Below are 26526 nucleotides of genomic sequence, written 5' to 3'. Positions count from 1 at the left end.
TGTATATACTTCAAGTTATATGAATTTCTTTATGCAAAGAGCCTTTATAATATAAACTGTGGTTTTTGTGTCTAATTTTTTACTTTGGATTGACAGGGCCTTTTTTCAAGTGTTGGAATTTCCTTTTAGATTTCTTATCAGAGTTTATCTTGATTTTACTGAAATTCATTCAGCTATATGAAATTCCTTTAGCCACAGTCTTGATTCAGATCCCCCGACCCCAGTCTTTCCAGGACCTTGTGCCATCTGTTATTGCCATTGTTGTATTCAGTAACAGCCTCTTCTCCATGAATATAAGCCCACCATCATGCTTCACGTGCCTCATCCTACAGACAGACGAGAAACTACCCTTTTCCACGTACAGCCTTATCTTTTTCTTAGTTTTATACTCAAACCCGCTGATAGAACAGGAAGTCACTTACTATACTGACTTCCTAGTCACTTTTAACCCATTTTACTATACCAACAAAACAAGTCCCAAGCCCTGTGGTACATTTTTGTACCCATCCCTCTTAGTGCTTAGTAGAAAATGACTTGTACGTTACAGGAGATCCCTGTATAATTGTGTAAAAAAATTAAATAATCTTCATCCTTCCTACATGGCTTCTCTTGAGATAGCATAATTCCAAAGCATTATCTCTGTTGATCAATAAGCTTTTGTGGGGGAGAAGAAGTAATTTCTTATTCTAACCTATTGCAAGGTTCATGGCTGAGATGCCTATAACAAAAGATTAACAAGAGTAAAGCTGACAAATTTATTTAAGATAAGTTTTACATATCACAGGAGTCTTCAGAAATGAAGAAGACCAGAAAAAACAGAAAAAGCTGTGTATTTTTATGCTCAGGTTTGGTGAAGAGTGGACAGTATTGGGGAAGTATGATTGGAAGACAGGGGTATGATCTAATGATTATAAATGATTATAAATGATATAAACAGGCAAGGCCTGTTCATATTCTTCTCGGTGTGCCTCTCCTCTGGGTGGCGGGGAGGGCACCCTCGAACGGGGGTCTTATGGCCTGCTTCATAGGAGAAGGGAGGCAGATCAGTATGTGACCTTCCTGTGTTTTCTCAAATACTAGGCCCCATATTTTGGAGTAGTGTGTCCTGAACCCCATCACTTTCTACTAGCATCATTTATTTATTCTTCAAAAGATTGTCAAAAAGTTATTTTTTATTGGTCTGACTGTAGATTCTTAATTATCCCTGTTGTTTCTATTAGATGTAATCTGTGCTGACCAGTAAAATATTCAGATAGTTTCTTTTATTAGTAATCTTTGAAAATACTGTTCTATTTCAGTAGGGAATGATTTTTTCAGATTTCATTGTAAAAATATTAACTTTTTTTGTGTTTTCTAAAAGTTCTAGGTAAAGATAGTTTTTGAGATAGGGATAATTGTTTAGGAAAAAATTTATAGCATTACTTTTTAAAAATCGGTGTTAACAGTTTTATCTTTTGTAACTCTGAATTCCCAAGGAAAATTTGGGCAAAAGACACTTTCAGGTATGGGAACAGGATATGCACATTTACTCTCTTTCTACTGTTAGCTTAATTTTGACATACTTTGATTGTGTAATCTTTGTATGTTGTGTAAGCATTCAGATAGCTGTATATCCTATTCTTATTTTTCTATGGTATTTTTAAAAACTCTTTCCCAAAACTATTCAGGATTTTTTTTCCTCAAGTGGCAAGTTGCCCCATTTTATAACAGTAAGCATAATCATGTCATCTTGACAAGTAACTTAAATGACATTTGAGATAAGTAATTTTTCTTGAGCTTATTAAAATTGTTAACATGGTGCCTGAATTTGTTGATGAAATCAGTTTAATGCCATGTCTTGTTGGCCTTTGAAAGTCTAGATGTTATTTCAAAGTAGTAAACATTCATAATTTCAACTGTCTTATATTTATGAAACAGCTGTTTTAGGGAAACCAGTATAATGGTGTCATTGAATTCTGAAAAGTGTCTTTCTCCCACCCCAGGGGCCTGGAATAGGAAATGCCTCTCTTTCTACGTTTGGTTTTGTGGGAGCTGCACTTGAAATCATTTTGATTTTGTATCCTTTCTTTAACTGAACGTTCAGCCTATCCCCAAATTTTATACCTAGTTTTCTGGGGCAGTGGTTATTTACTAAGACACTTGTCTAGAAGAGAAAACAACAGGTTAGTCTTCCTCAAGCACTTGAAGTGGTTTTTCCTATGGGCCTTAAGACTTTTTGGAGACTGCTGAGAACTTAGGAAACTTGCATTCTGTTGGAGAGTTTTTTCCTTGATTCTCACAGCTATCTTATGGTGTCCTCTGTTGTCGGTTTCTATAGCCTTCGATTTTTTGGAAACTTTACTCCCAAGAAAGATGACACAACTATGACAAAGGTAAGGTAGAGTCTTAGGTGACTGTGGCCTCTCTTGCCTTCCCAGACAGACTGCTTTATTTAATAGTCATCCTGAATGGTTCATTTGCAGTGATAGGTATTTGTTTGTAAGTTGCGTAAACACAAACTGGAAGATTTTCAAAATGCTGAGTGAGTGGGAAAGGGATGTACCCTGTTTAATTTGGATGGCGTCCATTCACTGTAAATGCAAAGAGCTGCAGAGCTTGTTAACTAGCTATAGAAGACCCTTGAAAGGACTCCTTTTCCTCTAAAGAAAGCGTATTGCTAATGAGTAACTTGGATTGTGCTAACTGTACTTCAGGGAGCTTGTTTGAAGTCTGAAGAACTTACTTGCTACAAGTAGTAGAGACAAAGTATTTCAAATTTGAATAATTAAAGTAAGACGGAAGAGTTCTACTCAGAAACATTTTGTAGTCTGAGGCTAATTTGACTTTTTCCACAACATGTCATTGGCTTCAGAATAAAAAGGCTGTTGCCGTATATAGTGACTGAATCTTTATAAAATATTCCCATAGGCTGACAAAGAAGAATAACTAATAAGAGCGGAAAGCTTGTTTTGTTTTTATTTTATATTTTTAGCCTACTTGAAGGGGAGAAGTTATTTTACACACACACACACACACACACACACAGCTATTTCTTTAAACTTAATAAGTAGTTGAGATATTTAGTATCTAATTTAAGTGATCATAAATATTAATTGGTATTTTCAACTCCTCTTATTTACTATGGAAGAATAAACATAGGATGCGTTATTACAAAAGTTTAGAGGTTTTGGATTTCTGGTGCTTTTTAAATCTTATAATAAACATTAGAAATAGATGTGATAAAAGAGATCTTAAGCAATAATCTGGCCTTAAAAATGTAGTCCGAAGTCTCCAATATGTTAATTATTTGTTACCTGACAGGCAGAGCCTTTTGAAACTAACAACTGCAATCAGTAATGTAAAATGCATTATCTAGGTGTCAAGTAATTTAAGCATTCTATAAGTATATTTGTGCTGGGTACTGTAAACATCTTCTAGAACTTACAGATATAACCTTATTTATTTTAAAAGTGTGTTTTTCTTTGAAAATTCTGTACTGAATACTAAGTATCATTAAGAAGTCGGCAAAGTACACTAGGTAACTAGAATGCGCAATAATTTCTCAGAATGTTACTGGGTTTGATTGTCATCCTGCTGTTTAACTGCCCAATATTCTTTCTCATTTCTCATAACAGATCATTGGAAATTGTGTGTCCATCTTGGTCTTGAGCTCTGCTCTGCCTGTGATGTCGAGAACACTGGGTAAGTTTCATTGAGAAATTTTCACTTAAAGATCCATGTTTTTAAAAACTGTCTTTACTGAACTTATTTAACTTTTACTTTCTAAACTTTTTCATAAAGATTACCTTTGAAATATAGTGTTTCTTCCTGCATCATTTTACACCTTTGCTTCTGTACTTTATGTATAGGGGCATACCAAGACAAATACTTTTACCAAATAAAGACCGTTTATTTTTTACACACTTAAAAGCATTCTTTCTCCAAACAATGGGCTGGTTTTTTGTTGTGTTTTGTTTTTACTGACACATTCATAAGTTAAGCTTTTGAGTCCTCTAGTGAGGAAACTACATTAAACTAATTTTTCTATATAAAAGTTTTTAAGCATTTATAATTTAGTATGGTTTAAAAAATTGAACATTTGTAAATTATTTTAAGCTGCTTTGTGTCCACGAAATAGAGGTGAAAGCAGTGTAATCTCTGGGAACACACTCTGATTCAAAGGACACCCTTGAGAGTTCCTACTTGTCTGTCATTCATTCCTGTAATTTTCTTAATGTTTCAGTTTATGGAGAATTTGATAATCTTTTAAAAGAAAAACAGATTTTCACTTTGTCATTGAAATAGTTGGGTAAGTCTTCCTTTAGTCGCCTTTTATAAAATGCTATCGTAGACCATATTCTCAGTTCTTCACTAAATATTATTTCAGACAAAAATTTTCATTAAGCATTTCTATCTAATTCTCTAGACTTAGGTTTTGACTTAAGAGTGCACACAAATGATCGGAAAATTTCGGTCATTAAATTTTAGCTACTTGCTCATAACAAAAATTGCTGGTAACTTTGAGTTGCTTTTGCATTAGCTCTCATATTGCCTCCATTATTTATTGAAGACTTACAGATATCAGGGATGCAGGCTGTGCAAAGAAAGTAGAAGCTTTGTAGTTATCTTCATAATTCTTACAAAGGATTTCATGTTTGTAATAGAAAACAAAATTAAAGTGTAAATGTAAAGGGACCACTGTTCCATAAGCTAATAAAAAACTGGTGTGTGTAATAGTCTTATTTCTTTTGTGTTTGCTTTATAGGACTTGTTATTGTTTTGACATCTGCTTATGTAAATCTTGAAAATGCTGAAAGTATGCTCTTTAGCAACCTGATTTGATGTTAAATGTTATCATTTATATTATGAGTCTGTTAAATAATTTCTGTTCTATTTCAGCCAGCCTATCATTTTAATACTTATGAAACTCATTCACTGTACTGTTATTTAAGATTGATTGCTAATCATTAATATATACTGATTTTATGGAAGAAAATTACATGCTGAGTATAGTTTTGATACAAAGAAAACAAACTAATGGTAAAATTTACTTTTTGAAGGCCAACAAATTAAATTCCAGAGTAGTTTGCCATAGAGATAAATAAAAAGAAAAAAAAGAAAGATGGAACAATTAAAATGCAGCTAACAAATGCCTGGACCCAGCTGTCCAAACAGGATTAATGGAGTGCATTAGGGTACAGTGAGTCATGTGGTGCTTTGCAAAATATCAACACGCACTGCATTACATGTTATGCCCAGTGGCACTGAATAGATGAAAAGAAATAAATACGTTAAACAGATTCATAGAGGCTTTTCACAGTATTAAAAAAGCAAATTTCTAGACTAAAAGAAAAAGCTTTATTTTAGCATTATGGGAAATGCAAACTAGAGAGTTACTTTGTAATTCCTCTATTAACCCTTTAGAATTGAGTCTTTGATTTTAAGAAGATAAAATATAGAGAATTGTCATGAATATTATCCTAGTGTATAACAGGATTTTGATTTACCAGCTGAAAAGCTTATAAGACTAGAATAGAGGATGTATTTAAGCAATCAGATTCCAAGCTGTGACATTTTTCAGTCTTTCTTGTCGCCTCTCTCAAGGAAACCCTGACCTTAGTGTGGTCTCCTTTGCTCCTGTGAAATCAGCCAGCAGCGCCCCATCACTTACAATGAAATGAGAAATGCAATAACAAGAAAAATCATATTTTACCTCTATATATGTAATTTCTCTATTATTTCAACAGTTTTTTTTAGTGAAGAGTATAAATTTGATTGCAAATTGAAATACATTGAGTCTAGTATAAAAGAAATAATTTGGTGATGTTTTTGCTTCAAAAATGAAAGTGTTCAGTGGACATGTTTCCTTTTTAAAAATTTGCCCACTGTTACTGTTGCTGCATCACAGGCTTTAGGTTTAAGTACATGGTGTGATATCACATATTTATTATTATTAAATAATTCCTTTTAAATAGCTTGTATATTTGAATGAAAAATTTGGTACTAACTGGAAAATCACTACTGAGTAAATTCTATAAGCATATTACTTGCCACAAAGAATTAAGTTGTAAGAAAAATGTTGACCATGTATTCTTAGTTAAATTGAATTAGTATAAATGATGGTTTTATTTTTCATAGGAAACACAAAGAATCCGTACTTAAAATTTTTTATTAGAACCCTGCAAAAGTAATGCCATGTAAATGAATATATTTTTCAAAACAGTGTTTGGCTGCCTGTTTATACTTAAGTTTTCAGAATCCAAAATTTGGGGAGATTTGATGTCTATATTTTTAGTAAACAATTTACTATGTCGTTTAATAGACTCTGAGGGTGATTAAAGGAGGTGTTTGCAAACAAGGTGAAAATAGAACAAGATCAAACTAATTATCTATAGATGTCCAAACTTCTGTGCAGTAAAATATTTTAAATGTTGCAATGAATTTTATAAGAATAGATTCTGTGTGATTGCTGATATGTTCTTTATTATGCTTAATCATGAAACAATTGAGAGGTTGACTTTTTTGTGTTATTCTTTATTTGAATTCTCCTTTAAAGAGGAAAATTTTTTGCAAATGCAAATGATAGTTTTTGAAATGCTTTTAATAATTTCTATATTGTAATTCTTTTTGCAGTTATTTTTCATCTTGGAAGCTCTTTCTATAACTTGTAAGTTATGTAGGGTCCAAATACAATTTGTTTTTAATGTACTTATGGTAGTAAAACAAAAACACTTACTCCTTCAAATCAGCTTGAATTTATTTTCAGTATTTTCACATATTTCTCATCTGGGTTCCATATAGTCTATTATCTTACAGGAGGTAAAGTAGATTATTTTTTGCTTCTTGATGCAGGGACCTTGTTTTATAACTTGTCTTTTTTGGAGAGGTCTTTATTTGGGGTTTTGGTAATCCCTGTTTATCTTTACCCTGAGCTTTCTCTAGCTCTTGTTGTGAAACAGAAATAAACAATGCTTTCACAGAGGCTTAGCAATGACGAATGTGAAATGGAAGTATGAATCATATATTCCTAATTATGACATTGATATAAAAATAATTTCAATCTCTATATTGAAAATTTCTCACCAAAAAGTATATATGATTTTATTATATTCAGATACATTATAGAAAATAATAAATGAATAACATGAATTAACTTTTGGTTGATTACTAATGTTCTTCTATCTGAGCAATAAGCTTATATATGCAGTTGAGATTTTTAAGAATAAAGAATTCCTAAAAATATTTTGTGCCAAATGTCTAAAACAGTTAAGAGAGCAGCTTATGATCCCACCCTAAAAACTCATATTCCTGGTATCTGTGAAATGTGTTTCTTGACAGTACACTTCTTTTAGGGCACACAGCCCTGTCTGAAAAAATGTCTGTCGGTCACACATACCTAAATTTAGTCACCTGTTGATATTCAGCTACTTTAAATTTACTTTGTTATAATTTTCATGGGGAAAGTAATTTCCTTTATTACTGTTTAACTGGAGGGAGCCTTAAGAGGTAATTTGAAAAATGTTACATTAAAATGTTACAATTAAAACTAGACAAATGATGGAAAGGGTCTAATTTGTCCTAAGAATAACGACCTCCAAGCTATCTGAGTATTCTTTTTTTTTTTTTCTATTCTGAAACAGAGCCTCATTCTGTTACCCAGGCTGGAGTGCAGTGGCGCAATCATAGCTCACTGCAGCCTCACCTTCCTGAGCTCAAGCAGTCCTCCCACCTCAGCCTCCCGAGTAGCTGGGACTACAGGCACGCGCCACTATACCTGGCTAATTTTTTGTATTTTTTATAGAGATGGGGTTTTGCCATGTTGCCCAGGCTTGCCTCAAATTCCTAGGCTCAAGTGATCCACCTGCCTTGGCCTGCTAAAGTGCTGAGATTACAGGTGGGAGCCACGTGCCTGGCCTTGCTGAGTATTTTCTTTTTTCTTTAATCCTTTTTTTTTTTTTGAGATGGAGTCTTGCTCTGTTGCCCAGGTCGAAGTGCAGTGGTATGATCTCGGCTCACTGTAACCTCTACCTCCTCCTGGGTTAAAGCAGTTCTCCTGCCTCAGCCTCCCAAGTAGTTGGGATTACAGGCGCCTGCCACCATGCCTGGCCAATTTTTGTATTTTTAGTAGAGACGGGGTTATGCCATATTGCCCAGTCTGGTCTCGAACTCCAGACCTCAAGTGATCCACCCGCCTCGGCCTCTGAAAGTGCTGGGATTACAGGTGTGAGCCACCGTGCCTAGCCAGGCTGAGTATTCTTAATAATACATATGCACAGTCATTCTGAGATAGATGAACAGATTATCTCATTTGTAGGAAATTGTATTTTTAATTTTTAATAATTTAAGTGAATGCATAAATAAATAGTCCTGATAAAGAATACTAAAAATTAGAGATCTGTCCACCACTTCTAATTCCAATCTCCTCTTCCAAGTTTCCAGAAATGTCTTTGGATTACAGCTTTTCACACCTTTTCCTGTGCATATGTATACGTGTGTTTGCGTGTATATATGTGCACTTTGTAGAAAATTTAAAAATCTCACCTGAGTATTACTTTGTTGCTAATTCTTTTGTTGGCATTCTCCTTCTTTCTGATGACTTGTAACTTCATGTGCTGCCTAGAGGGAGTTAAAAGAAGAAAATGTTTTCATATAATTTCCTTTATCAGATCTCAGTCACATCAGCATTAATTTCTAACCAAAAGAGAGTTACAGAAGGAGATAATTAAATGTTTGCCAGTGACCTTGCAACTGCCTAATTCTATGGATTCTGTTTTTAATTTCTCCGTGCCATTTATTGTTTGTAATTTCACCCCCCAAATTTTGTCTGTCTTCATCTCTGGTCACTGCTCCTCTCTTTTTCCCTCCTCCTTCTCTGGCCACTCCTTAGCTGTGTCTTTTACTGCTCCTGAACTGCCACCCATTCACTTGCCCCCAGATCGAGACCTCCAAACCACCACCCACCCTAAGCTAAAACAGAGAAATCTAGCTCTGTGCTACTTATGGGTGTCCTCCTGCCACCTCACACTGGTCATTTCTAAAACAGAACCTGTCATTTCTCTCTCATCTATATTTCCTTTCAGTCTCTGGGACACTTTCTATCCAAGTGGTCAAACCAGAAACTTGAGACTTACGGTAAATGCCTCCACCTTCTGCGCCAGTACCTCATAGCAGTACTCGCTTTCATCTTGGTGATATTTCTCACATCTACCTCTTTTTTCTGAAACAAGATTTAGCTCTGTTGTCCAGGCTGGAGTTCATTGGCACAGTCATTGATGGCTCACTGCAGCCTCCACCTTCTGGGCTCAAGTGATCCTCCCACCCCAGCCTCCCGAGTAGTTGGGAAAACAGGTGCCCACCACCATGCCCAGCTAACTTTTTAATTTTTTGTACAGATGGGGTCTCACTCTACTACCTGGGCTGGTCTTGAACTCCTGGGCTCAAGTGATCCTCCCTGTAGGCCTCCCAAAGCGTTGGGATTACAGATGTGAACCACCGTACCTGGCCTCACATCTACCTCTTTCTTCTCATTTTCCTTTTTAAGGAGTGAAAAGAGTCAGACTTGTTTAGCATAAAAAGCAGAGAGCTGAGTATATGATTTTCGTATTTTTTTGTGAGAGTAGTGTTCGTGAAGTAGATTCTGAGCGGATGTCTTTGTCTTTTGAGAAGGATGGAGAAAGAAGACATCAAACCAAACCAAAAGAAATAAGCACGTATTTAGGTTTCCAAGTGAGAAAGTGTGACTGAAACATACCCTGGAGACCCATCTCTGGAGAGCTTTCCTCAGGAAGGGCGCAGCCAGTTACCATCCACACTGGAGGGCTTAGTTGTGCACTTCTTTGAAAATTAGCACATAAGGTTCTTTCTTGGAGTCTAATTATCATTCTCTTTCACTGGATTTTAGTTCGTCTTCAAGTTCACATACTCTAGTTCTGGACGACTAAATTTAAATTGCCTCCAGATTAGAACAAAATGAAATTGTTGCATGTAAATCCTCATGACTAAAATCGATTCAGTATTTGCAAATATAGTTTTCCATCTTTAAGCTTTGGTTCCCATTGTTTCCATAGCCTTCTCCCATTCGCCTTTCTCTGTCTATCCAAATCTTTTTTATTCTCGGAGGCAGAGTCAGATCCTGCATCACACGTGAAGGTGTCTCAGAGTCTTGCACTTTCAACCTTGTATTATACGTACCTATCTGTATTGACTTTCTCATGAAACTTTATGTTCTTTAAAGGACGAGACTATATTTTCTGCATCTTTTTATTTTTCACAGCATCTAGTTAATAAGTATTTTTGATGTCAATAAGAATTTTGATGTCGGTGGGTGCCACCATGTTGAGTGTATACTGTGTTCTAGGATAGATGAACTAAGATACTCCATTTGTCTTGCTTTTGCCCTGGTGGTCTTTATTTCCGTATTCTAAGCTTTTCTGACCAGATATTTTGGTTTTACTATTAATATTTTAGACGACCATTACAACAATAGCCAAGAAGTGGAAACAACCAAAGTGTCCCTCATTAGATGAGTGGATAATCGATTTTGGTACATAAACAATAATGGAATATTCAGCTATAGGAAGGAGTGGCATCTAAGTGAAATAAGCCTGTCACAAAAAGGCACCTCTTTACAAGTGTGATTCCACTTGTAAGAGGTATCTAGAGTAGTTCATTTCATGAACTACTAGGGTGAGGAGGAATGGGAGTTCTTGTTTTTTTTTTTTTTGTTTTTTTTTTTTTTTTTTTTTTTGAGACGGAGTCTCGCTCTGTCGCCCAGGCTGGAGAGCAGTGGCCGGATCTCAGCTCACTGCAAGCTCCGCCTCCCGGGTTCCCGCCATTCTCCGGCCTCAGCCTCCCGAGTAGCTGGGACTACAGGCGCCCGCCACCGCGCCCGGCTAGTTTTTTGTATTTTTTTAGTAGAGACGGGGTTTCGCCGTGTTATTAGCCAGGATGGTCTCGATCTCCTGACCTCGTGATCCGCCCGTCTCAGCCTCCCAAAGTGCTGGGATTACAGGCGTGAGCCCCCGCGCCCGGCCCTAGGGAGTTCTTGTTTAATGAGAATAGATTATTCATTTTCTAGGATGAAGGGAATTCTGGGGATGGATAGTGCTGATGGTGAATATACTTCCTATCACTGAACTGTACACTTAAAAACGGTTAAATCGGCCAATTTCACGTTATGTGTATTTTATCACAATTAAAAAAGAAAAACGATAACTAAATGGGTACGTACCACAACATGAATGGACCTTGAAAATATTGTGCTGATATATTGTACGATGCCGTTTCTGTGAAACGTCCAGAATAGGAAAATCCATAGACAGAAAGTGGATTTCTTTGGAATACACCCAAAGCCCTTGAACTGTTTATTTTTGAATGGTTAGTTTTATGTTATGTGCATTTCACTTCAATAAGTTATTTTTTGGCTGGGCGCGGTGGCTTACACCTGTAATCCCAGCACTTTAGGAGGCTGAAGCGGGCAGGTCACTTGATGCCAGTAGTTCAAGACCAGCCTGGCCAACCTGGTGAAACCCCATCTCTACTAAAAATACAAAAATTAGCCAAGCATGGTGGTGTGTGCCTGTAATCCCAGCTACTCGAGAGGATAAGGCAGGAGAATCACTTGAACCTGGGTGGCAGAGACTGCAGTGACCTGAGATTGCGCCACTGCACTCCAGCCTGGGTGACAGAGCGAGACTCTGTCTCAAAAAAAAAAAAAAAAAAGAGGTAATTTTTTTGTAAGGATTTTACTCAGTAGATACTCAGTAAATATTTGTCCTCTTCTCTGTTTCCTTGGCGTGGCAATCTAATGCCAGGGCCTGATTGTTTTTAGTAAGTCAGCCTTTACGTGTTTGCATTTGCCTTCTCAGTGCCATGTGCCTGATGAGGGAAGAGGGATCAAGTGGAAGAACCTTTGAAAGTTGCCTTTCTGGTGTGTGGAGTCCTAACCTGGGGCACCTCCTCTGTCCCTTCTCTCCATTCAGAGTCTACTTGTTATTTAAGGGCTAGTTCAATCCCCACCACACATACACATGCACAGTGAAGGTGTGAGCTTGTCATTTCCCTGCTCCAAATCCTGCAAAGATGTTTGTCATTCAAATACTGTACAATTTCCTTAAGGTAACACGTAAGATCTATACCTGACCCCTGTCTGTATCTCTTGCCATTCCAAACCTCACATTCTGAGCCATTATTAATAAAGACATAATCTTCAGGTGTGTTAGAAACAAAGTATGTCTGCTGTGCCTTCTATGCATTTCACCAGCTGTTCTCCATCAAAACCTAACATGTCATTCAAGACTCAGCTCAGCCATGAACTCCACCAGTGAAGTTTGCCATGAGGCATCTCCTGAGCACTCTCATAACACTCAGTGCAGTTCTCCATTTATCTACCAGTTCACTTATCACATTATATCCTAATGGCTTTTCTTTTCCTGCATAAAGCTGTATGCTCCTTGAAGAAAGGGGTGGCCTGCCACACAATGTTTAGCACACATATGCGGTGGGAGGCTTACACACTCTTGCTTCCCATTTCACTTAACTGTTTGTATATAGACATTTGGCCATACTGGAAATATTGCATTGTTTAAAAAGTCTTGTCTTCCTAGGAAGGCTGTCAATACCGTGAAGGGAATAAATGTCTTACATACTTGTTTTGTAGCTTCTGTAGTATATGCACAGTACAATGTAGGAATATGGTAGGGACTCAAAAATTCTTTAAAAATTTAACTTATAACACAAAAACAAATACAGAAAATATAGAGTGTCTAAATAAATAATTGGTACAGCTATACATTAATAATGCATGATATTGGGTATATAGTCTGAAGTCTAGTAAATACATTTTAACAGCTTTATTGAGGTATAATTGACATACAACAAACTGCACATTTAAAGTGACAATTTTATACGTTTTCACTTGTACATACACCTGTAGAACCACCACTGCCATCAGGATAGTGAACATCTTCATCACCCCCAAACATGTCTCGCCTCGGACTTCGCTCGTGTTCCCCTGTCCACCATCATCTCCAGGCAGCCACTCACTTGCCTTTTGTTTTTTTTTTTTTTTTTTTGAGACAAGTTTTTTAGAGCAGTTTTAGGTTCACAGCTAAATTGAGAGAAAAGTGCAGAGATATCACATGTACCTCCTATCCCCCACATGCAGAGCCTTCCCTGTTGCCAACATCTCCCACCAGAGGGGCACGTTTGTTACAGTTGATGCACCTACATTGACACATTATCACCCAGAGTCCAGAGTTTACATTCGGGTTCATTCCTGGTGTTGTACGTTCTTTGGGTTTGGGCAAATGTATGATGTCCCATATCCACTATTATGGCATCACGCAGAGTAGTTTTACTGCCCTAAAAATCCTCTGTGCCCTGTCTGTTTATCCCTCCCTCTCTCTCTGACCCCTGGCAGCCACTGATCTCACTGTCTCGGTAGTTTTACCTTTCCCAGAATGTCATATAGTTGGAATCACACAGTATATAGCCTTTTCAGCTAGGCTTCTTTCATTTAACGTATATTTAGGGTTCTTCCATATCTTTTCATGGCTTGATAGCTCGTATCTTTTTAACGTTGAATAGGATTCCACTCTCTGGATATACCACAGTTTAATTTATTTTTATATAAATTTATGGGGGTACAAGTGCAATTTTGTTGCATGCATAGATTGTGTAGTAGTGTAGTCAGGGCTCGTTGGGTGTCTGTCACTTGAATAATGTACAGTATACCCATTAAATAATTTCTCATCATCCAGCCTCCCTCCTACCCCATCGCCTTTTTCAATCTTCATTTTCTATCACTCTGCACCCTCCATCCATGTGAATACGTGATTTAGCTCCCATCTATAAGTGAGAACATAACAGCATTTGTCTTTCTGTATCTGACTTGTTTCACTTAAGATGATGATTCCACTGTTGTGAAATATGTGATTTCATTCTTGGCTCTGGTTGGATTATATTCCATTGTGTATATATACCACATTTTCTTTATCCAGTCATCCATTGATTGGCACTTAGACTGATTCCATATCTTTGCTATTGTGATCAGTGCTGCTATAAACATATGAGTGCAGGCATCTTTTTGATAGAATGATTTATCTTCTTTTGGGTAGATACCCAGTAGTGGGATTGCTGGATCAGATGGTAGTTCTATGTTCAGTTATTTGAGCAATCTCCATACTGTTTTTCCATAGAGGTTGTAATAATTTACATTCCCACCAACCGTATATAAGTATTCCCTTTTTTCTGCATCCTCTCCAACATTTGTTGTTTTTGTACTTTTTACTAGTAGCCATTCTGACGGATGTAAGATGGTATCACATAGTGGTTTTAGTTTGCATTTCTCTGATTAGTGATGTGGGACGTGGTTTCATATGCTAGTTGGCCATTTGTATGACTTCTTTCAAAGTCTGTCTTTTGCCCGCTTTTTCAAGTGTGTCCTTTGCTCACTTTTTAATGAAGTCATTTTTGTTATTGTTGTTTGTAAGGAGACCCCCTGAAACTATTGCTATGGAATAAAAGATGAAATGCTCCTGATTATTGTAAATACAAAACTGCATGCAGGATTGTGTAAAGACAATGCCAGGTTGGGCTGCCAGAATGAGCCAACCGTGCGTGATGTGCTTCCCCTGCAGAGAGCCTATGAATGGACGTGCAGTCAGGGAGGTTTCACATCACCAAGATTTCTATCCCAGAAAAGCAGACGTTCATAGCTCTGGGAATGGAATGCGAACCTCGTGGAAAGCCTATAAACAGACGCATGGGGGGCGCCTGTCCATGTGGATAAGATAGGGCTATAAACGCCCTCATCTTGCCACGGCTCTTCTAGGCCTCTTTAGGGTTAAGGCATACTCCCTTCTGAGAAATTCTGGTCTAACCAGTTGTCTAACTTCACGTCCTGTTTCTATGAATTATTTGTAACCAGCATTTGCTGCAACTGTTACTGCTGATTAACATTTTGCCAATCATAGGTTATGGAAGACTGTGTTTCTGTTTTAAGGCTCTGTTAGAAATTACTGATGCACACACTATATTGTAAATTCTTATCTCTGTATACTGTACTTCTGCATACAGATGTCATGTTAAAGAATTATTACTTCATCCCCATGTGACCATCTCACCTCATCATCAAATGACCCTAAATCCCTCACTAATCTACCCCTGCCCTCACTAAACTTAATAGTAGATGCTGGCATATCCAGTGCATTGTTGGCGCCACGGGACCAGAAGACGGTGACCCCCCTGGACCCAGCTTTCACTATCTTGTGTGTGTCTATTATTTCTCGACCTGCCGATCCACCTGGGAACAAAGAGAGAGCCCCGTTGCATTGTGGGCTGCTGGCCAGATCCCGTAATAGTTATTGAGTTGTTTGCATTCCTTGTAAATTTTGGATGTCAGTCTTCTGTTGGATGCATCGTTTGCAAACATTTTCTCCCATTCTGCAGGTTATCTGTTCACTCTGTTGATTATTTTGCTGTGCAGCAGCTTTTTAGTTTAATTAAGTTCTGTTTGTTTATTTTTGCTTTAGTTGTCTGTGCTTTCGAGGTCTTAAGTCGTGAATTCTTTTCCTAGACCAATGTCCAGAAGAGTTTTCCTAGGTTTCCTTCTAGTATTTTTATAATGTCAGGTCTTACATTGAAGTCTTTATTCCATTTTGAGTTGATTTATATATATGGCAAGAGATAGGGGTCCAATTTATTTTATCTGCATATAGCAATCCAATTTTCCCAACACCTTTTATTGAAAAGGGTATCCTTTTTTCAGTGTATGTTTTTGTCAGCTTTGTCAAAGATTGGTTGGCGGTAAATAAGTGGCTTTATTTTTGGTTTCTCCATTCTGTTCCATTGATATTTGTATCTGTTTTTATACCAGTACCATACTCTTTTGGTTACTGTATCCCTGTAGTATAATTTGAAGTTAGGTAAGTTGATGTCTCCAGCGTTGTTCTTTTTCCTTAGGGTTCCTTTGGCTATTCATGCTGTTTTTTGATTCCATATACATTTTAGGGTAGTTTTTTTAATTATGTGAAAAATGACATTGGTATTTTGGTAGGGATTGCATTGAATCTATAGATTGTTTGCAGTAGTGTGGTCATTTTAACAATATTAATACTTCTGATTCATGAGCATGGGATGTTTTTCCATTTGTTTGTGTTATCCACAATTTGTTTCGTTAGTGTTTTTTGTAGTTTGTTTGTTTGGTTGTTTTTTTGAGACAGAATCTCACTCTGTTGCCCAGGCTGGAGTGTAGTGGCGCAATCTTGGCTCACTGCAAACCTCCATCTCCCGGGTTCAAGTGATTCTCCTGCCTCAGCTTCCCATGTAGCTGAGACTACAGGTGCACGCCACCAAACCCGGCTAATTTTTTGTATTTTTAGTAGAGAGGGGGTTCCACCATGTTAGCTAGGATGGTCTCGATCTCCTGACCTCGTGATCCGCCCGCCTTGGCCTTCCAAATTGCTGGATTACAGGTGTGAGCCACCGCACCCGGCTTGTAGTTTTTTTTTTTTTGAGATATCTTTCATCTCCTTGGCTAAATATTCTCCTAGATATTTCTTTGTTTTTCTTCTTCATTTATGAAGCTTAGTTTTGCTGGATACAAAATGCTTGACTGACAATTATTTTGTTTCAGGAGGCTATAGATAAGAACCCCAATCCTTTCTGGCTTTTAAGGTTTCTGCTGAAAAATCTGTTAATCTGATAGGTTTTCCTTCATAGGTTACCTGATGCTTTTGTTTCATACCTCTTAAGATTCTTTCCTTCATTTTGACTTTAGATAACCTGATGACTGTGTGCTTGGGTGATGATCTTTTTGTGATGAATTTCCCAAGTGTTCTTTGAGCTACTTGTATTTGGACGTTTATATCTCTAGCAAGGTCAGGAAGTTTTCCTCAGTTATTCCCTCAAATAAGTTTTCCAAACTTTTAGATTTCTCTTCTTCCTCAGGAACACTAATTATTCTTAGGTTTGACCATTTAACATAATCCCAAATTTCTTGGAAGCTTTGTTCATTTTTTAAAAATTCTTTTTTCTTTGTCTTTGTCCGATTGGGTTAATTTGAAAGCCTTGATTTTGAGCTCTGAAGTTCTTTCTTTTACTTGTCCAGTCTACTGTTGAAACTTTCCAGTGCATTTGGTATTTCTCTAAGTGTGTTTTTTCATTTCCAGAAGTTGTGGTTGTTTTTTCTTTATGATACCTATTTCTCTGAAGAATTTTTCATCCATATCCTGTATTGTTAAAGTTTCTTTAAATTGGTTTTCACCTTTCTCTTGTATCTCCTTGAGTAGCTTGATAATCAACCTTCTGAATTCTTTATCTGGCAATTCAGAGATTTCTTCTTGGTTTGGATCCATTGCTAGGGAGCTAGTGTGATCTTCTAGGGGTGCTATAGAACCCTGTTTTGTTATATTACCAGAATTACTTTTTTGATTCCTTTTCATGTGGGAGACTAGTTCATTGGAAAGGCCTGGAACTCAAGGCCTGCTGTGCAGATTCTTTTGTTCCACTGGGTGATCCCTTGATACGGTGTTCTCCCCCTTCCCCTAGGGATGGGGCTTCCTGAGAGCCAGCCTGCAGTAATTGTTACTGTTCTTCTGGGCCTAGCCACCAGTAGGGCTACCAGGCTCTGGACCAGGGCTGGGGAATGCCTGCAAAGAGTCTTATGATGTGGTCTGTCTTCAGGTCTTCTAGCTGTGGATACCAGCATCTGCTTTGGTGGGGTTGGCAGGGGAGTAATGGAGACTTTGTGAGAGTTCTTGGTTATAGATATGTTTAGTATGCTGGCTTTCTCAAATGCTGGTGACGGCAGGAGTGAAAGTGTCATGTGGAGAAACTCAGGACCTCTGGTTAGCCAGAACGTTGCAGGCAGTGGAATTAGCTTTTGTCTTCTCCTTCCTGGGAGCAGGGTTATTGTGTCATGAGTTGCTGTAATGGCCTGAGTTGGTTGCCCAGTTGGTTGGCCTCGCTTTCAAGAGAGTGCCAGCTGCCATAGTAGTAGAGGCATCGAAGCTCACCTCAGGTTGGCCAGGGTAAGTATTCTGGTTTCTCAGGCGATGGGTGGGGCCATAAAGCTCCCAAGAATTTATGTTTTTTGTGTTCAGCTACCAGGGTAGGTAGAGAAATACTATCAGCTGGGGGCACGGTTAGGTGGGTCTGGGTTCTGATTCTCCCTGGGCAGGGCTTGCTGCAGCCACTGTGGTTGTTGAGGGGTGGTTCTCAGGCCAATGGGGTTTTGTTCGAGAGGGGATTGTGGCCACCTGTGCTGTGTTACATAGTTTGCCAGGGAAGTGGGGGAGAGCCAGTAGTGAAAGGCCTCATCCAGCTCCCACACAGTTGGCAAGGCTGGTCTCTCTTCTGCAGTGCCTACCTCAGATCTTGCCCCAGGCCATAAGCTTCCCCACTGAGAAAGCAAGCATGACCTTCAGGCTTTGCCCTTCCCCATCTGCCCGCACTGTTGGAGATGGCTTCTGCGCTCGTATCTGCAGCAGTTCCCATTTGTACCCTGCCCCCCCACCAGATTCTGCTCAAGAAATTCTGCTCAAGAACATTTGTGCCCAGTCAAAATTATTACGAATTTCAGTTGGAAGCTTCTTTCATCCTGTGACCCCACCCTAATTCCGCTGGCTGCCTTCCTCAAGGGCGCCTGTGAGATATAGTCAGGGATGGCTTCCCTGGGCTTGAGCTGGAGACTGGGAGTGCCTACAGGGCTCTTCCTGCCACTGATGCTACTTTGATTTTTCGTGTGGCTCCCTAAAGCTATTTCACCTCTAAGTAAGGTTAAATCCTTTTCCCATTATCTGGATTTTCAGCTACCACAGTGAGGATGTGTGTTCAGAGGCAGGTTTTCCCCACCTCACACACTAGGAACTCAGTTTTTTGCCTGTGTCTCATGGAATTTGCAGTGGTATGCTGCTTCTTGCAAAGGATTTGTGAATTCTTTCAGTTTTCCTGGTACATTCTACAGTGGTTCTCGGAGCAAAAGTTCACGATGTGAGTCTCTGCACGCTGTTCTGTCCTTCTGAGCGGGAACTGCACGTTAGCCCTGCCTCCTATCTGCCATCTTCCTCCAATTTTTTTTTTTCTGGCTATTGTAAACGGGATTGCCTTCTTGATTTCCTTCTCAGCTAGATAGTAGTTTTTTTTTTTTTTCTTTTTGGTATAGAAATGCAACTTTTTTGTACATTGATTTTGTATCCTGAAACTTTACTGAATTTATCAAATCTAAGAGTTTTTTTGTGGGGGGAGTCATTAGGTTTTTCTAGATAGAAGATCATATCATGAATGAACAGGGATAACTTAACTTCCTCTTTACCAGTTTGGGTGCCTTTTGTTTCTTTCTCTTGCCTGATTGCTCTAGCTAGAACTGTCAGTGCTATGTTGAATAGGAGTGATGAAAATCGACATCCTTGTCTTTTTCCAGTTCTTATATGTTGGCTGTGAGACTGTTGGATATGATCCTTATTATTTTGAGGTATGCTTTTTTGCATGCCTAATGTGTGGAGGGATTTCATCGTGAAGAGATGCTGAAAGTTATCACATGCTTTTTCGGCATCTTTGGAGATGATCATATGGTTTTTGCCCTTAATTCTGTTAATGTGATGTATCACATTTACGGACTGTGTCTGTTGAACCATCCTTACACCCCTGGTATAAAACCCGCTTGGTCCTGGTGCATTATCTTTTTGATGTGCCGTTGGATTCAGTTTGCTAATATTTCATTGAGGGTTTTTGCATCTGTGTTTATCAGGGATATTGGTCTGTAGTGTTCTTGTCTGTTTGAGTATCCAGGTAATTTGGGGCTCGTAGAATGAATTAGGAAGAATATCCTTCCCCTCAATTTTTGGGAACAGTTTCAGGAGGATTGGTGTTAGTTTATCTTTGTACATTTGGTAGCATTCAGCTGTGAATCCATCTGGTCCTGGGCTCTTCTTTGTTGAGAGACTTTTTAAACCGATTCAATCTTGCTACTCATTATTGGTCTGCTCGGGTTTTTTATTTCTTCCTGGTTCAATCTTGAGAGGTTGTATGTTTCCAGGAATTCTAGGTTTTCTAGTTTGTGAATGTATAGTTGTTTATAATATTCTCTGATGATCTTTTGTATTTCTGTGGTATCAGTTGTAATGTTTCCTTTTTCATTTCTGATTTTATTTGGATTGTCTCTTTTATTTTCTTGTTGCTCTAGCAATTGGTTTATCAATTTTATTTATCTTCTTGAAGAACCAACTTTTTGTTTTCCTGATCCTTTGTACTGTTTTTTGGTCTTTATTTTATTTTATTTTATATTTTGGTTCTGCCCTGATCTTTATTTCTTTTCCTTTACTGATTTTGGACTTGGTTTGTTACTTTTATAGTCCTTGAGGTGTGACCTTAGGTTGTTGATTTGGATCTTTCATGTAGTCACTTGATGTCATAAACTTCTCTCCTAGCACTGTTTTTGCTGTATCCCACAAGTTTTGGTATGTTGCGTTTCCATTTTCATTTGTTTCAAAAAAATTTTTTTAAACTTCTGACTTAATTTCTTCTTTGACCCAATAGTCATTCAGAGGCATGTTGTTAATTTCTGTGTAGTTGTATATTTTCTGAAATTCTTCTTGGTATTGATTTCTTGGTGTTGATTTCTTGGTATTGATACATGAAAATTTTTGATTTTTAAAAATTTGTTGAGACTTGTTTTGTGTTTTAACATATGGTTTATCTTGGAGAACGTTTTATGTGCTGATGAGAAGAACATATATTCTGCAGTTGAACAGAATATTCTGTAAATGTGTTTTAGGTCCATTGCACCAAGTACAGTGTTTCTTTGCTGATTTTCTTTCTCGATAAGCTATGAATAGGGTGTTGAAGTCCACCACCAGTATTTCATTGCTGCCTGTCTCTTTCTTTAGGTGTAGTAATATTTGTTTTATGAATCTGGGTGCTGTTGGCTGCGTGTATATTTGGATATATTGTTATATCCCCTTGCTGAATAGGTCCCTTTATCATTATATAATGATCTTTGTTGTCTTGTTTTTTTTTGTTTTTTTTTTTAACTGTTTTTGATTTAAAGTCTGTTTTATCTGGTCTCGAGTGTTTTTTTGTTTGTGTGGAATATCTTTACTTTGAGACTGTGTCTTCATAGGTGAGGTGGATTTCTTGTGAGCAGCGTATGGTTGGATCATGTTTTTCTCTATCCATTCCACCAATCTGTATCTGTTAAGAGGATAATTTAATCCATTTATATTCAAGGTTAATAACAATATGCGAGGTTTTGTTCCTGTCATAGTTTTCATTTTCTAGTTTTTTCGTTTTGTTTTGTTTTGTTTTTAATTTTAATTTTTTTTTTTTTATACAGAGTCTCGCTCTGTTGCCCAGGCTGGAGTGCAGTGGCACGATCTCAGCTCACTGCAACCTCTTCCCCCTGGTTTCAAGTGATTCTCCTGCCTCAGCCTCCCAAGTAGCTGAAACTACAGGCGCGTGCCACCATACTCAGCTAATTTTTTTTGTGTGTGTTTATTTTTAGTAGAGGTGGGGTTTCACCATGTTGGCCAGGATGGTCTTGAGCTCTTGACCTTGTGATCCTCCTGTCTTGGCCTCCCAAAATGCTGGGATTACAGGCATAAGTCACTGCATCTGGCCATAATTTTAATTTTTTCTCTCTGTCTCTCTCTGTCTCTCTCTGTCTCTCTCTCTCTATATATATATTTTTAATTATACTTTAAGTTCTAGGGTACCTGTGCACAACGTGCAGATTTGTTACATATGTATATATGTGCCATGTTGGTGTGCTGCACCCATTATTTTTCTCTATTTCTCTTTGTGGTTTGGTGGAATTCTGTAGTATTGCTGTTGGATTCCCTTCTCTTCCTCCTTTGTGTGATTGTTTTACTGTGAGTTTTATACTTTCATGTGTTTTCATGATGGTGGATATCTTCCTTTTGTTTCCACATTTAGGACTTTGAGCATTTCTTATAGGATCTGTATAGTGGAAATGAATTCTTTCAGCATTGCTTGTCTGCAGAAGACTTTCTCTCTCCTTCATGTTTGAAGCTTAATTTTTCTGAAAATAGAATTCTTCAATGGCAGGCTATTTTCTTTTCTTTTTGCTACAGAGTCTCACTGTGTCTCCCAGGCTGGAGTGTGGTGGCATGATCACGGTTCACCGCAACCTCCGCCTTCCAGGCTCAAACGATCCATCCACCTCAGCCTCCCAAGTAGCTGGGACCACAGGCACATGCTACCATGCCCAGCTAACTTTTGTATTTTTTGTAGAGATGGGGGTCTTACCATGTTGCCCAGGCTGGTCTCGAACTCCTGGGCTCAAGCCATCCACCCACCTTGACATCCCAAAGTGCTGGGATTACAGATGTGAGCCACTATGCCCAGGGGCAGGCTTTTTCTTTTAGTGCTTTGAATATGCCCTCCCATTCTTTCTGGCCTGTAAGATTTTTGCTGAAAAGTCTGCCATTACTTTTCTCTTACTGATCTTAGAATTCTTTCTTTCACTTTGACTTTCGACAATCTGATTATAATATGCTGTGGTGAAGTCCTTTGTGGAGTGTATTTTTCAGGGACCACTGGACCTCCTATATTTGGATGTCTGTATCTCTTGCTATACTTGGGATGTTTTTACCATTTATTTTATTAGATATATTTTTAAAGTTTTTGATCTTTCTTCCCCCTCAGGAATACTGATAATTTGTATATTAGGTTTTTATGGAGTCTCAAACATCTCCAAGGCTTCATTCTTTTTTGTTCCTTTTTCTTTATTTTTGTCTGCCTGGATTATTTCAAAAGACCTGTCTTCACGTTCTGAGAGTCTTTCTTCTATTGTTCTATTGTTGAGGCTTTTGATTGTATTTTGTACTTCCTTATATGAATTTTTTCTGTTTCAGAATTTCTGGGTTTTTAAAAATATATCTGTCTCCTTAGTAAACTTCTTATTCACATCCGAGATTGATTTTCTGATTTCTTTCTACTGGTTTTCAGGTTTCTCTTACATCTCATTGAGCTTGTTTGAAATTAGTATTTTGAGTTTTAATCTGGCATTCTGAGATTTTTTTTTTTTTCAGTTAGGATCTATTGCTGGAGAACTATTGTTTTCCTTTGAGGGTGTCATATTGCCTTGACTTTTTCAGGCTTTTTGTGTCTTTACATTGATTTCTGCACATCCAGAGCAACAGTTGCCGCTTATTTTTAAATTTACTTTCATTGGGAGGGGACTTTTTTTCTTGACTATGTGACCATGATGTGTTTGGGTAGGTAGGGCTGTTTGGCTTTGTTTCAGGATGTGCAGTGGTAAAAACGCTGTTTGATTTCTTTGGCTGTAAATAGCCCTTGTGGTAGCTGTGGGTTTATTGGTTTGTAATGGTGCAGTTATTGGTGCTGGCTGTCGTGAAGTTGTACTGGAGACTGGAGTACCTGATGGATCCCTTTTCAGGTTTCAGTGGTAGCAGTGGTGGGCTAAGCATGTCTGTTCTTGTGCCATGGGGCAGTGTATTCTGGCGCCTGTGTTGGCAGTTCCAGGCTATTTCCTGGGCCTCTGTGTAGCTTTCCTGGCTGCTGGTTGTAGTTGTGGTATGCTGAATGGGTGAGTGGGCCCTCAACCCCCTGGTGACCCAGGGTGGCATGGGTCATTGTGGTGGCATTGGTTGTGCAATGATCTTCTAGTTTCCAAGCACTTTGCTCTTGTGTTAGAAGTTGTTGCAATGGGCTTTGCAGATTGACCTCTAGGTCAGTAGGTGATGTTTACAGGTTAGAGCCAGCTACAGTGGGTACAATAGGATTTGTGCCCAGACCCTTTTCCATGGAAGAAGTACTTGGGTGTCTCAGGTGGCAGATTGGGTAGTGGAAGACTCATGAGCCTGGATGCCATACTTCACCTTGGAGAGGTGTGGGGAGAGCCCAGGCAGAGCTGGACTGGGCAATTGTACTCAGGTCCCCCATGGTGATTGTATGCACAAGTCCCAACAAGGGTAGTGGGGCAGCCCCCAAGCCCCTGGGAAAATGCTTGGGTGAGGGGTGGCCACCGCTATGCCAAGGTCTCAGCCCAGGGAAGGAGGGACAGCCCAAGCAGCCACAGTTGTGGCCAACAGACAGGGGATTTGTGTCCCTCTCCTATCCTTGTTCTGGCGGAGTGCTCCCTCCCTTGTTCCGACTGTGGCAGCCAGCCCAGGTATCTAGTCAGTCCTGGAAGTTTGCATCCAGTCTGCCACTCAGCTTAGGGCAGTGGGAGATGCCACCCAGCCCCCAGCCTGGCCTCTGAGGCCACTTGCCTCCTGCTTAGGTCTTAGGAGACAGCCTGGTTCCTGTGCCAGTTGGGCTGGATCCCAGGTCATGCTCATTTCTCAGTTCTGGCTGCAGGAGTTCTTCCCCTACTCAAGCCTCATTTCTGCAAACCCCAGCCCAAGTCCCCCTAACTCCAGTGACTGGTGCTGCTGATTTCCAGGTCCATACATGGTTGAACAGCTAAGATCAAGAATGGCATCTTACTGTAGCTGCCTGGGTCTGAGACATTGCACGGGACACATCCTGGAGCAGTTTCTTCTCATGGTTTCCCGGCTGCTCCTTAAGTGCGATTCTGAGATTGGGAGAGTCGAGGTGCTCTCCAACGGCCTGGATTGTACAGTTCCCCAGGGAAAGTGGACCCCAGAAGGACACTCACTCACCCTCTCCCATATGGGGGATTCATTCCCCACTTTTGGCCCCAGGCCACATGGGCTGCCTGTTTTCCTTTTACAGAATTCAGGGTTTCCTTTTCAGGAAGCTGCTTACGCCACAGTTTATCCATTCACCTACTGAAATACATCTCGGTTGCTTCCAGATTTTGGCAGTTGTGAATAAAGCTTCTGTAGATATTCATGTGCAAGTTTTTGTGTGGACATAAGATTTCAACTCCTTAGGGTAGATACCAAAAAGCATGATTCTTGGATCATATGGTAAGAGTATGTTTAGTTTTCTTTTTTAAAAAAACTTCTCTGCTGCTGCTGAGATGTGAAAAAGAAGTAAAAATATTAAGAGATGAAAAAAGAAAATTTAGCTATCAAAGTGTCTTCTAAATTGGTTGGGTCAGCAAAAGAAACTATCATCAGAGTGAACAGACAGCCTACAGAATGGGAGAAAATTTTTGCAGTCTGTCTGTCTAACAAAGGTCTAATGTCTAGAATCTACAATGAACTTAGATAAATTTACAAGAAAAAACAAACCTCATTAAAAAGTGGGCAAAGGACATGAACAGACACTTCTCAAAAGAAGGCATTTATGTGGCCAAGAAACATATGAAAAAAAGCTCAACATCACTGAGCATTAGAGAAATGCAAATCAGAACCACAGTGAGATACCATATCATCCCAGTCAGAAGGGCAATTATTAAAAAGTCAAGAAACAACAGATGCTGGTGAGGTGGTGGAGAAATAGGAACACTTTCACACTGTTATTGGGAATGTAAATTAGTTCAGCCATCGTGGAAGACAGTGTGGCAATTCCCCAAAGACCTAGAACCAGAAATACCACTTGACCCAGCAGTCTCATTACTGAGTATATACCCAAAGGAGTAAAAATCAGTGATAAAGACACATGCACACATATGTTCATTGCAGCACTATTCACAATAGCAAAGACATGGAATCAACCCAAATGCCCATCTGTGATAGACTAGATAAAGAAAATGTGGTACATATAGACCATGGAATACTATGCAGCCTTAAAAAGGAATGAGATCATGTCTTTTGCAGGAATATGGGTGGAGATGGAAGTCATTATCCTCAGCAAACTAACACAGGAACAGAAAACCAAACACTGCATGTTTTCACTTATAAGTGGGAACTGAACAATGACAATACATGGACACAGGAAGGGGAACAACACACACTGGGGCTTGGCGGGGGGAGGGAGAGCATCAGGATAAACAAGCGTGTGGGGCCTAACACCTAGGTGATGGATTGAAGGTGCAGCAAACCACCGTAGCACATGATGACAAACCTGCACGTCCTGCACATGCATCTCAGAACTTAAAATTAAAGTTTTGAAAAAACTGGTTGTACCATTTTACATTCCTGCCAGAATAGAATGAGAGTTACTGTTGCTCCACGTCCTCACCAGCATATGGTGGTGTCAGTGTTCTGGATTTTGGCCAGTCTCATACATGTGCCTGACCTTCTTTGTATAACTGTAAATTAGTTCGCACTTCCTAGAACTTTATAGATATGAAATCATACAATATGTACCATTTACCTGATTTCTTCTACTCATCATATTTAAGATGCATCTATGATGATGTGTGTATGAATAGTTCATTGTTTATTGTTGAAAAATAAAACTTATATGTATGTATCACAATTTGTTTATCTAGTCACCCATTGGAAGACATTTGAGTTCTTTACAACTTTTGACTATTATAAATAAAGCAGCTTGAACAGTCATATCAACTTTCTGTTGATATGGATGTATGCTTTCATTTCTCTTGGATAAATGTCTAGGCAGGGAATATATAACTTGCATTTCTCTGATAACTCATGTGATTATTTGCCATTTGATATGGTGTGGCTGTGTCCCCACCCAAATCTCATC

The 26526-nt window shown here is 38.8% G+C and overlaps 1 protein-coding gene across 6 annotated transcripts in view; it reads left to right on the top strand.

Annotated features, from left to right (window-relative positions):
- The window catches only part of LMBR1 (limb development membrane protein 1), a 211275-nt gene that overhangs the window by 155789 nt on the left and 28960 nt on the right, over window positions 1-26526 (top strand). For all 6 annotated transcript variants that reach the window (XM_025378728.1, XM_025378726.1, XM_025378727.1 and 3 more), the window contains 3 exons: window positions 1983-2056; window positions 2282-2372; window positions 3615-3681. In XM_025378728.1, coding sequence (XP_025234513.1) covers window positions 1983-2056; window positions 2282-2372; window positions 3615-3681 — 232 coding nt within the window. The remainder of the gene's footprint in view (window positions 1-1982; window positions 2057-2281; window positions 2373-3614; window positions 3682-26526) is intronic.

This window comes from Theropithecus gelada, chromosome 3, assembly GCF_003255815.1.
Source record: "Theropithecus gelada isolate Dixy chromosome 3, Tgel_1.0, whole genome shotgun sequence".
Taxonomy (NCBI): Eukaryota; Metazoa; Chordata; class Mammalia; order Primates; family Cercopithecidae; genus Theropithecus; species Theropithecus gelada.
The sequence above is the reverse complement of the archived record's forward strand: the minus strand, read 5'-3'. Positions and strand labels throughout refer to the sequence as shown.